The sequence below is a fragment of the Tachyglossus aculeatus genome, chromosome X3, assembly GCF_015852505.1.
Source record: "Tachyglossus aculeatus isolate mTacAcu1 chromosome X3, mTacAcu1.pri, whole genome shotgun sequence".
Taxonomy (NCBI): domain Eukaryota; kingdom Metazoa; phylum Chordata; class Mammalia; order Monotremata; family Tachyglossidae; genus Tachyglossus; species Tachyglossus aculeatus.
This window is the reverse complement of record NC_052099.1, coordinates 30,715,741-30,728,548: the sequence shown is the minus strand read 5'-3', so window position 1 is coordinate 30,728,548 and position 12,808 is coordinate 30,715,741. Positions and strand designations below refer to the sequence as shown.

General features: G+C 43.2%; 1 protein-coding gene across 1 annotated transcript in view; it reads left to right on the top strand.

Moving 5' to 3' along the window:
* The window catches only part of EPB41L4B (erythrocyte membrane protein band 4.1 like 4B), a 118,809-nt gene extending 108,806 nt beyond the window's left edge, over nucleotides 1-10,003 (top strand). The window contains 3 exon segments of the mRNA XM_038770379.1: nucleotides 5,436-5,504; nucleotides 8,073-8,218; nucleotides 9,436-10,003. Of these exon segments, the coding sequence (XP_038626307.1) occupies nucleotides 5,436-5,504; nucleotides 8,073-8,218; nucleotides 9,436-9,505 (285 nt within the window). The 3' untranslated portion in view covers nucleotides 9,506-10,003.
* The last annotated feature ends 2,805 nt before the right edge of the window (nucleotides 10,004-12,808 follow it).

The following is a 12,808-nucleotide window of genomic DNA, read 5'->3' as shown; positions in this document are numbered from 1 at the left end:
TCTGTAAAATGGGGGTTAAGACCGTGAGCCCCATGCGGGACAGGGATGTGTCCAACCCGATTTCCTTGTAGCCACCCCCACCGCTTAGTATAGTGCCTGGCACATAGTAAGCACTTACCAAATACCACAATTATTATTATTATTATTACTACACCAATAAACAACTTTTTCCCCACCTCTGGGGCCATTTGCCTGAAGAGCCATTTTCCTGGTCCGCCACCTTCCTTCCCTCTAGGGAATCAATCATTCAGTCGATCAATCGAACTTATTGAGTGCTTACCATGTGCAGAGCACTGTACTAAGCGCTTGGGAGAGTGCAATATAACAATAAGCAGAAACGTCCCCTGCCCACAATGAGCTTTCAGTCTAGAGGGGGAGACAGACGTTAATATAAAGATGTGTAATAAACCATAATTTATAAATAATTATATATAGCTAATAGATTATTATTTATAATAAACAAATGGTATCCACAGCTTTCTTTCAACCAGCGTCTAGTTGATAGATAATTGAGAGAGGAACTGGCTCGTGTGGATCACAGAACTGAGCAGAAGAAAATATCCTACAAGTAATAGAGTGATCTATCAAGGGAAGAGAAGGGAAAACTAGGAACAGAGTGAATATTTCATGGTGCTATTTCCCTCCTGATAAGTAATTAAGACTATTTCCAGATTTGAGGAAGCGGCTTTGATAAGTGCAGGGCTCTGCCACCGGTAAACTGAACTAAAGAAAGGAGTGGCTACTGAAATAATCAAGTGGGAAGCAGCAGGGTCTGTTGGAAAGGGCATGAGCCTGAGAGTCAGAGGACCTGGGTTCTAATCCTGACCCCACCCCCTGCCTGCTGTGTAATCCTGGGCAAGTCACTTCATTTCTCTGTGCCTCAGTTTCCTCAGCTGTGGAACGGTGAATCAATACCTATTCTCCCTCCTACTTAGACTGTGAGTCCCACCTGGCTCCTAGAACAGGGCTTGACGTAGTGATCACTTAACAAATACCACAAAAAACAAAACAAAACCCAAAGACCTTGGGGAGGAGAGTGGTGATGAGAAAACGAAATGTTTTTCCCATCTGATTTAAATCCAGGGTTGTTGGGATTTCCATCTTGTGGTTCCTTATTTTTCAGCTGTTCCAGTCAGCATAAAAAACCCATTGAAATGGAACCAGTTTCGGTAATAGAAATGATCATAAATATTTAGTCGTGAAGGTACAAATGCTTCCATCCATTTATTATTTCATTTATTCAGTGGTATATGTTGTGTAGAGCAGTATATTATGTGCTAGGGCAAGTCAAAAGAAGAAAAAGACACAATTTCTGCCTCCCGGGACCTTACAATATCAATCATTGGTAATAGTAATAATAATGGTATTTGTTAAGTGCTTACTGTTCTGAGCACTGGGGTATATACAAGGTAATTCATTCATTCAATCGTATTTATTGAGCGCTTACTGTGTGCAGAGCACTGTAATAAGCGCATGGGAGAGTACAATTCGATCAAGTTGGACCCAGTCCCTGACGAAAATGGGGGTCACAGTCTTACTCCCCATTTTGCAGATGAGGTAACTGAGGCCCAGAGAAGTTGAGTGACTTGTCCAAGGTCACACAGCAGACAAGTGGTATGTACTGAGTGCTTTCTGTGTGCAGAGCACTGTACTCAGCGCTTGGACTTGGCGCTAGACTGTGAATCAATCAATCAATCAATCAATCAATCGTATTTATTGAGCGCTTACTATGTGCAGAGCACTGTACTAAGCGCTTGGGAAGTACAAATTGGCATCACATAGAGACAGTCCCTACCCGATAGTGGGCTCACAGTCTAAAAGGGGGAGACAGAGAACAGAACCAAACATACCAACAAAATAAAATAAGTAGGATAGAAATGTACAAGTAAAATAAATAAATAAATAAATAAATAAACAGAGTAATAAATATGTACAACCATATATACATATATACAGGTGCTGTGGGGAGGGGAAGGCGGTAAGGCGGGGGGATGGAGGGGGGGAGAGGGAGAGGAAGGAGGGGCTCAGTCTGGGAAAGCCTCCTGGAGGAGGTGAGCTCTCAGCAGGGCCTTGAAGGGAGGAAGAGAGCTAGCTTGGCGGATGGGCAGAGGGAGGGCATTCCAGGCCCGGGGGATGACGTGGGCCGGGGGTCGATGGCGGGACAGGCGAGAGCGAGGTACAGTGAGGAGATTAGTGGTGGAGGAGCGGAGGGTGCGGGCTGGGCAGTAGAAGGACAGAAGGGAGGTGAGCTGTGGGCAGGGAATGTCACTGTTTTTTATTGTAGCGTACTTGCCCAAGCGCTCATTACAGTGCTCTGCACACAGGAAGCGCTGAATAAATGTGATTGAATGAATGGGTTGATAGGCACCGCAACCCAGCAGTGTGGCTTAGTGGAAAGAGCACCGGTTTGGGAGTCAGAAGTCATGAGTTCTAATCCCGCCTCCGCCACTTGTCTGCTGTGTGACCTGGGGCAAGTCACTTAACTTCTCTGCCCCACTTCGAAGCCTCACTGAAGGCCCATCTCTTCCAAGTAGGCATTTCCTAACAAAACCCTCATTTCCTTCTTTTCCTCTCCCTTCTGTGTCGCTCTGACTTGCTCCCTTTATTCATCGCCCCCCTCAACCTTATAGCACTTATGTGCACTTAGTACAGTGCTCTGCACACAGTAAGTGCTCAATAAATATGATTGATTGATATCTGTTATTTCTATATTTATGTATTTATTTATATTAATGTCCATTTCCCCCTCTAGACGGTAAGATCGTTGTGGGCAGTGAATGTGTCTGTTTCTTGTTATATTGTACTCTCTCAAGCGCTTAGTACAGTGCTCTGCACACAGTAAGCACTCAATAAATACAACTGAAAGAATGACACATTCCCTACCCACAGTGAGTTTACAGTCTAGTGGTATTTGTTAAGCCCTTACTATATGCCAAACACTGTACTAAGCGCTGGGGTAGATACACTGAGCCCATTGTTGGATAGGGACCATCTCTATATGTTGCCGACCTGTACTTCCCAAGTGCTTAGTACAGTGCTCTGCACCCAGTAAGCTTTCAATAAATACAATTGAATGAATACAGAAATAATCAGAGTTTCTAAGCACTTTCCTCAGCCTCTCCCAGCCATGCCTCTCTAGTTTGGGTGCAGTGAAGAACAGGTAACAGAGGAGGTAGGGGAGAGAAGCAGCTTGGCTCAGTGGAAAGAGCCCGGGCTTTGGAGTCAGAGGTCATGGGTTCAAATCCCACTCTGCCAATTGTCAGCTGTGTGACTTTGGGCAAGTCACTTCACTTCTCTGTGCCTCAGTTCCCTCATCTGTAAAATGGGGATTAAGACTGTGAGCCCCCCATGGGACAATCTGATCACCTTGTAACCTCCCTAGCGCTTAGAACAGTGCTTTGCACATAGTAAGCGCTTAATAAATGTCATTATTATTATTATTATTATTATTATTATTATATCCTTTCTGGGCAGCTAGCTGCTGCCCGAGCTAGCAGCCCAACACATGACTCTATCGATCAGTCAACCAAACGAGAGCATTTATTGAGCACTTACTGTGTGCAGAGCACTGTATTAAGAGTTTGGGAGAGTAAATATGAATGAATGGATGAATGTTTTTTATCATGGACCAACTGCTGTGATAAACTTAGAGGGAAATCAGTCATATTTATTAAGCGCTTACTATGCACAGAACACTGTACTAAGCACTTGGAGGAGAATAATAGAGTTAGTAGTCACCATCCCTGCCCTCCAGAACCTTACAAATTAGCCGGAAACGCAGGCACTAAAATAAATTAGAGGAAATAGAAAGTGATGAAGAACAGGTCACGGAGGAGGTAGGGGGTTTCCTCTCTGGATTAAACTATTCTACCCGAGCTCTCAGCCCTCCACCTGTGACTCTATCAATCAGTTGATCAAACAATAGCATTTATTGAACACTTACTCTGTGCAGGGAGAAACACAGAGAGAAACAGAGAAGTAGCATGGGCTTAGTGGAAAGAGCAAGGGCTTTGGAGTCAGAAGACATGGGTTCCAATCCCTGCTCCACCACTTGTCTGCTTGTGTGGCCTTGGGCAAGCCACTTAACTTCTCTGTGCCTCAGTTACCTCAGCTGTAAAATGGGGATGAAGACCGTGAGCCCCACGGGGGGCAACCTGATTACCTTGTATGCCACTTAACTTCTCTGTGCCTCTGTTACCTCAGCTGTAAAATGGGGATGAAGATTGTGAGCCCCACGAAAGACAACCTGACTACCTTGTGTCTACCCCATTGCTCAGAATAGTGCTTGGCACATAGTAAGCGCTTAACAAATACCATCATCGTTATTATTAACAATAGAGTTAGTAGCCACGATCCCTGCTCTCAAGGAACTTGAGATTGGGAGGCAGACACTAAAATAAATTGCAGGAAGCAGCCAGGTAAAAGATGTGTACATAAATTCATTCAATCATATTTATTGAGTGCTTACTGTGTGCAGAGCACTGTACTAAGTGCTCGAAAGTACAATTCAGCAACAAGTAGAGACAATCCCTGTCCAACAACGGGCTCACAGTCTAGAAGGGAGGGGAGAAAGACAACAAAACAAAACAAAACAAGTAAACAGGCATCAATATCATCAATATAAATAAATAGAATAAATAGATAGATGATAGACGATAGATGATAGGTGGATAGACATAGATAGATAGATGATAGATGGATGATAGGTAGATAGATGATAGATAGATAGATAGATGGTTGATGGATGGATGTTAGATGGATAGATAGATGATAGATGGATGATAGATAGATGGATGGTAGATAGATGATAGATAGATGGATGATAGATGGTTAGGTGGATGATAGGTAGATAGATAGATAGATAGATAGATAATGGATGATAGATGTTGTGGAGGAGTAGCTAAATGCTTGTCACCAGAAACACTAAACATTGGTAATAGAGAGAGGGGGTTGGGAAGAAAGCGGGTTGGTGAGATCTAAATCGCTCACAGGAGTGCAATGGTCACAGTGCACTTTGTTCAGAAACCCTGTGCTGTTAGATAAGGATCGTTTTTGTCGCTGCTTCTGGCTGAACCCGCTTTTCTATATGTCCTAATCGAGAGGCCTGTGCCATGGTTGATATGCATGGATTCCCGCTGAAAAAGCCAGGCAAGCTGCACTCCGTGTCATCGAAGCCAAACCGATTTATTTACTTGGGGCCTATTTCTCCAAAGCCTAACTGCATGGACGAAACAATCCCATCAACCGGTCGTATTTGCTGTCTGGGTATTTGCCGTTTCTATTTGTTGTGGTTTGCTTCTGTCAATTTTCGTTAGCTCCCCCAAGCCTTTGCGTTCTGATTTAGTAAAAGTTCTTGGGAGATTGTGATGCTTTGCTTCATGCTTTCTCATTTTTGTGCCCCGAAAATAACATCTTTTTCTTTATCTTTTTTAAAGATAAAGACATTCCCCGCTGATCCATCTAATCCTTTTTTCGATCCTTTTACAACAGCACCGCAGTTTTCTGTAAGTAGAACCCGGAACCCAAACACTGCTTTGTTTAGAACGGCATTTGATACCAGAATGCTTTTCAACAGGGATTTTTCAGAAAACGATCGCTCTTGACGATAAAGCCCGTGCTGTGTGTTGTGTGCTCAAAGGAACCAGATGCGTCCGTTCTCCATGGGAATCAGAAAATAAATAAATTATGGTATTTGTTAAGCGCTTACTACGGGTCAGGCACTGTACTAAGCGCTGGGGTGGATACAGGTAAATCGGAGTGGACACGGTTCCTGTCCTGTATAGGGCTCACAGTCTTAATCTCCACTTTACAGGTGAGGTAACTGAGGCTTGCCCAAGGTCACGCAGCAGAAAAGCGGCAGAGCCGGGGTTAGAAGCCATGACCTTCTGGCTCCCGGCCACACAGTCTATCCATTTGACCATGGGCTTGTCAGCCTGAGTAGGCCTCTTCTGGCAATACCAAAGTCACCGTTCATCCCAACCCGAAATCAAATAAATCGAGAGAATAAAATCCGGCTGCGTGACCTGCTGGAGTGAGCCTTTGTTAAGACTCTGGAGGCAAATAATCTTCCCAAAGCAATTTCTGAGGCAGGCATCTGCTCCCTGCCTAATCAAAGGGAACTCTGTGTGGAAAACAGAGGCAGAGGGTTGGGAGCAAACCGCCAGGCAAGGGCTGCTTATGAAACAGCAGATGCCTTATTTCAGAGAGAAAATTCAGGCTGGACACAGCGGCCAACACCCTTCTTCCCGGACTTTCAGCGCCACAGCCCCCAGCGAGCTAATGGCTCACTGCCGTGATGGGAGGGTTTAGGAAATTCCTCCCTTGGTTTATTTTTAGAAGAAAATTGGACCCCTGAGCTCGATTAATGTCGAGCCACAGTAATTACCTCAGGTGATTCACGGTGCTGCAGATTGAAAAATCTGTTCGATCACCTCACTGCGAAATAGTGTTCCAAAGATTTTCTGTAAAGCCAGCCCAGCCCCTCAGAGCAGAGCTGTTTAGAAAGATTGGTGAAGAAAGGAGATGGACCTTGATGCCCTTCAGGTGGCTGAAGGGCATCAAGAGGAGGGGAGAGCGAAGCAGGAAGGTAGGTCCTGGTCTGGGAACGTGTTGACGTTTGGCTAGGTGATGATGATGGATTGGGAAGGGTGTGGAGGCCCTTATCTGGAAGGCCTCCTGGATTCTGTCAGCAGACTCCTGCCTCAGCTGTGCAGGGGAGGCCTGTTGGTTTCAGGCAGAAACAGAAGGAGGAAATTAGGAAATAATTAAAATCTCTGGCTGCAGTAGGGGCCCCTTGAAGGATCCTAGGTCTCCATCAATCAGTGGCATTTATTGAGCACTTACTGTGTGCAGAGCACTGTACTAAGCGGTTGGGAGAGTACAGCACAACAGAACTGGTAGAAATGTGTCCTGCCCACAGTGGCCTTACCCCTCAGGCAGGAAAATATAAGCTAGCCAGGGACGTGGAATGTGTACCAACTTCATTGTTTTGAACTCTCCCAAGCGCTTACTAAGTATCCTGCACATTGTAAGTGCTCAATAAATATGATTGATTGATTGATTGAACCAAGTGAGCATGGATATGCCTCCCCTTTAGCCCAGATCCAGGACAAGATGGCTGCCACTTAAAGGAGACTTTTCTCCCATCTCTCTTTATCGCCTTCGACTACTCAAACGTCTCATTTTAACCGTCTTTCCAGAAGGGCTGGAAGGTGTTCTTTGGCATATCGATATATCGTGTATACGGTGGGATTTGAAACATTGGGCTGGAGATTAAGTTAATGCAGAATCCATTTCCAACTGAATTCAGAGCGATGATCAAACGGTCACTGGATGGAGTGGATGTCTCAGAAATAGTTCAACTTGCTATTAATTCATTTTTGAGAGATCTTGGACACTTCTGGAAAAGGGTCTCCAAGCCTGGGGCTTCAGGGCCTCATCTAAGAGTGAATTCTTTAGTTGAACCTTATAGCCACCACCTGCAGAACGATGCAGCGGTGAAGCAGTGTGGCCTAGTGGATGGAGCATGGGCCTGGGATTCAGAAAGATCTGGGTTTTAATCCTGGCTCCACCCATATCTGCTATGTGACCTTGGACAAGTCAGGTTCTCTCAGTGACCTCATCTGTAAAATGGGGGTGAAGACTGTGAGCCCCATGTAGGACGTGGACTGCGTCCAACCCGATTAGCTTATACCTACCCAAGAGCATAGAACAGTTCCTGACATGTGCTTCACAAATACCATAAATAAATAAAAAGTGCTTCCCGTCTTGAGGACGTACAAAGGCATCTTCAGGCAGATCTGGCTCACAGGCCCATGTGTGAATAAGCAGCAGACCCCTTAAGGTGCAACTTGGCATCGGAGTCCATTTGTACTCCATTTTCCACAACTGGGAAGGAAGATTTATGTCGCCATTTTCACACGGAGACACCCATCCCTGTCAATGACAGGGTCAACATGGTTTCTTTTTTTCCTCCCTCCTGATGAGAAAGATGTTCACTCGCTTAGGGGAGATTAATACAGTGAAAGCAGGAGACATAACTACTATTAATCTGCTACTTTCTGTCTTCTCAGGCAGATTTTAAAGAAAATAAAATACAGTCCTGTGCTGTGTTGCCTTCTCCAGTGACCCCGAAAACCACAGTGAGGCCGTTGACAGAGACCGTCTCAACAGTGCAAACAATGTATACGACACACAAGCCTATTTCTCTGGTGGACAGGTAAAACTCTGAATTTTAATAGACTGGATTTCTCTTTCAGTAAAGGTCTTAAGAATCAGAGATCATTTCATTCCCATATCATCCTTTACTTGATATGGAGAAAATACTGCCTTGTTTTCCTGCCATGCTAAGCATCTGGTTAGTTAATTACCTATTATGTAATCAATATTACCTAAGAGAAGCAGCGCGGCTTAGTGGAAAGAGCATGGAGTCAGAGCACCTGAGTTCTAATCGCCGCTCTGCCGTTGTCTGCTTTGTGACAGACTGTGCCTCAGTTACCTCATCTGTAAAGTGGGGTTAACCCATAATGTGAGCCCCATGTGGGACATGGATTGTGTCCAACCTCATTATCTTGTATCTACTGCTGCGCTTAGTTCAGTGCCTGGCACATAGAAAGTGTTTTTTTCAAATACCATTCTTAAAACAATCAACCAACGGTATTTATTGAGCCCTTACTCTGTGCAGAGGATTGGACTAAGAACCTAGGAGACTACCTATGGTGATCTATCTATCTTCTCATGATCATCATCACCAACACCAGGATTTATTGAGAGGGCTATCCTAGGTGCTAAAGAAGACTGTGAGGAAGAGTAAGACATGGTCTTTGCCCTCAAGGAGATTAGAATTTGGGCATGAGGAAGAGGGAGAGAAAAAACAAAAACATGCACTTCGGTAAAAAAAAAAAAATTGCAGGTTCCAGGATGACAGATTCCTTTAGAATCCACTGACCATTCTTCAGGCACCACAGAGTAACTAGAAATTGTGATCACATTGGCAACCTGAAAAAAATTTCACAGATCCTGTTTGAGTCTTAATAGAATTAGATGCCCTCTGATTCATCGGCCAGCAAACGAGAGGCAGATTTATTACCTGAATATTCGGTGGCAATTCATAATAATGATATCCGTGAAGCGCTTACTAAGTGCCAGGCACCGTACTAAGCCCTGGGTTGGATACAAGCAAATTAGGTTGGACACAGTCCCTGGCTCAATCCTCATTTTCCAGATGAGGAAACTGAGGCCCAGTGAATTGACTTACCCAAGGTCACTCAGCAGAAAAGTGGCGGAGCCGGGATTAGAACCCCTGACCTTCTGATTCCCAGGCCTGTGCTCTATCCATTACGCCACGCTGCTTGTCATGCAGTGTTTCCCTTGGTTAGTTATTTTTGTCGAATTCTTCCGTACCGCAATATTCACCTGACCAATTCCTTCATTCAGCACAGGGGCCGTCAGGCATGAACTTGAGAGGGAAAAGATGATGAAGAGAATGTTGATGACAGAATTATGAACTTCTCCCTTTCATCACAAGGAGGATGGAGCAGAATATTCTGTCTGTTTACAGTCTTCAGCTTCAGTGTACCCAACATAAATGCATCATGAAAATGTGTTGTGTGCTTGGCTCTTTTGGATTCACCACGGTTGGTTAAAATTAACTTTTGGCTTGTCTTTGACTCTATAGAGTTCCTTTATGCTAGTGTTGCTGAGAAATCAATCTTTCACCCTTTCATTTCTCCGATATGGGTTTTCTACAGCTTAAAGCAAATCTGGGGCTTGCTTTGGTATGTCTAAGGGAAAAAAATTGATTCAGTGGGGAAAAAAAAATGGAAATTCCTTTTGGGAACCGCTCTTCTGTATATATGTTAATAAGTGCACAGAAATTAATGGTATGCAGAATATTTTGATAGCAATCTAGAAAATGTCATTTTGTATAACTGAAACTTGTACTGAGATGCTGCTGTTTGTTTAAGAATCATTTCTAAGGAACAAAAAGATTATTTCACCTTGATTCCCGACTGTTAATTTCCCACAAAAAGCAAACGGATCCTACACAGTTCTAAAAATTAATCTCTACTCAGACTGATGTAGAATCAAGTGAAAAGAAAATATGAATTCATCAATAGTTCCTCAAATCCTTCACCTGAACATTAAAGTCATTTAATTCATAACTTGGATTGAAGCAAACCTGGAACATTCACCTCTGATTGGTATTAATACAATTTCTTCAACAAACCAAGAACTGAAATCCCACAATGATCTTAATGACCATAATTAATAATAATAATAATTGATGGCATTAATATAGTAACTGATTAGCATGATTTAACTGCCAAGAATATCCAGCGCTTAGAACAGTGTAGCACATAGTAAGCGCTTAACAAGCGCCATCCTTATTATTATTATGTTACTTCCTTAATTTACAGTTGAATAAGGGAAAGTGATTTTTTTTTTAATGTGCTCAACTCATTTTCTGTTACAAAACCGAAAACATATCTTTTGGAAGAATTCAAGAACTATATTTTTATGTTGCACTGTACAGTTTGCTGACTTGTTCTAATTCTTAAAACTGAATGGTGCCAAGTCATTTGATACTAATGCTTATCAATAGCTGTAAGTCTACTCAGCGGACTGCCTATAGCCAGCAGGAAATTTAATGAGATTATGCTTTCCTCAGAGGAATAGAACAGATCTTGAATGTATTTGCCGGTTCTAGATTGAAAACTTACTTGTGTCTAGTGTGCCTATATCAGGACTATAAATGAATATGAGTTTTTTTAAGATGTAAAATTCAATACCGCCTTTATTGAGACAAACACACACCAAACTGAGTTCCATATCTTTAAAGAAGAAACGCTATTACTGGACACTGGAAAAATGGAAAACTATCCACCAGTGCTATGAGGGCATCCTCCAGTCCTAGATGAACAGTTTCTGCTCCCTGGTCCATTTAGTGGATTTCACATCAAGAGAAGGATGGGTATGAAATAGTATATTCCAGGCAGAACTTTCCAACCATCGTATTTGGACTCATTTTTCTTCATCTCTGGGTTTTCAGCATAGACCCAAACACAGATTATTTCAAAAACTCACAGAGATTAAACAATTTCTCACACCAAATGTTATCAACTCATATGTGATCCTGTCATCGTATCAAATATCAGACCAAGAGCAGTTGCTCAGAGCCCAAGAGTTTGTGGTTGGAGTTGATTTAGGAAGGAATGAGTTTTCAGAAACAGAAGCCATCCTTGAAAATGAAATGATTTAAACCAAGAACTCTTTCTCAGATTTCCTTCTCCTGAATTGTATCCTCTTGGGCAGTCAACCTAGACATGAGTTAAATGTTTCAAAGAAGAAAGGAACAGAACTTGAAGTGAATATATTTTTAAGCATCTAGCCAGAGTTTAGAAGCAGGCTAGCAGACTCCGGAAAACCTGAATTCTGATTTAGCTTTGGGGTTAAGTACTCCTCCTCAATCTCATTAAGCAGTTTAGTCATGAGGGAAAATGTCACGAAGGTATTAGTAGCACATCCATCATTCCAATACTGACCATCCTTGTTTGACTTTTTTAGATCTTTTTTATTTAACTCAAAGTTTTATACTCTATGTGGTCTATTTGTTGCAAAGAGCTAGTGTGCATTACAAAAGGATAGAACGGCTTCTATCTATTTGCCCAGGTAACAAGGGTAGTGATGATAATCATTAATTATTATAATGCATTATTGTTATTTAATAATAATAGTGGTATTTGTTAAGCACTTCCTATATGTAAGCACTGTGTTAAATGCTGGGGTGGATGCAATCAAATCAGACATGGGGCTTACGGTCCAAGAGAGAGGGAGAATGGGAATTTAGTCCCCATTTTACAAATGAGGAATATGAGGCACAGAGAAGTTCAGCAACCTGTCCAAAGTCACATAGTAGGCAAGTGGTGGAGTCAGGATTAGAACTCAGGTCTCAGGACTCTCTTGAATAGGCTTACCAGGACTTTCACTGAATCTCCCCAGCAGGAGAGGAAAAACAAGGTGGAGTTAAATTCCTCTTGTACGGGGCCCTCACTACAAGTTCCTGAATGCTGATGGATAATAATAATAATAATGATGGCATTTATTAAGTGCTTACTATGTGCAAAGCACTGTTCTAAGCACTGGGGAGGTTACAAGGTGATCAGGTTGTCCCCCGGGGTGCTCACAGTCTTCATCCCCATTTTACAGATGAGGGAACTGAGGCCCAGAGAAGTGAAGTGACTTGCCCAAAGTCACACAGCTGACAATTGGCGGAGTCGGGATTTGAACCCATGACCTCAAACTCCAAAGCCCGGGCTCTTTCCACTGAGCCACGCAGCTTCTCTAACCTGGATCTAGCCTGGGCACCTATCCTGAGCATGTCAGTCAGCCAATCACATTTATTGAGTGCTTATTGCGTGCAGAGCACTGCACTATGCACTGGGGAGAGTATAAAAGAACAATATAAAAGACACATTCCCTGCTCACAACAAGCTTGCAGCCTGGATGGGGAGCAATGGTTTAGGGTAAGCAGGAGCAGCTATAGGGCTGATCAGTTTATCCAGGACGATTGAAATGTTGGGACGTTTGTGTGATAAGCATAACTGTGGCATTTGTTAACCACTTACTATGTGCCAGCACTGTACTAGGTGCCGGGGTGGTTAGAAGATAATCAGGTCGGACACAGTCCCTGTCCCCAATGGGGTGCACGGTCTAAATAGGAGGGAGAACAGCTTTTGAATCCCCGTTTCACAGATGAGGAAACTTAAGTGACTTATCCAAGGTCACACAGCAAGCAATCGGCAGAGCC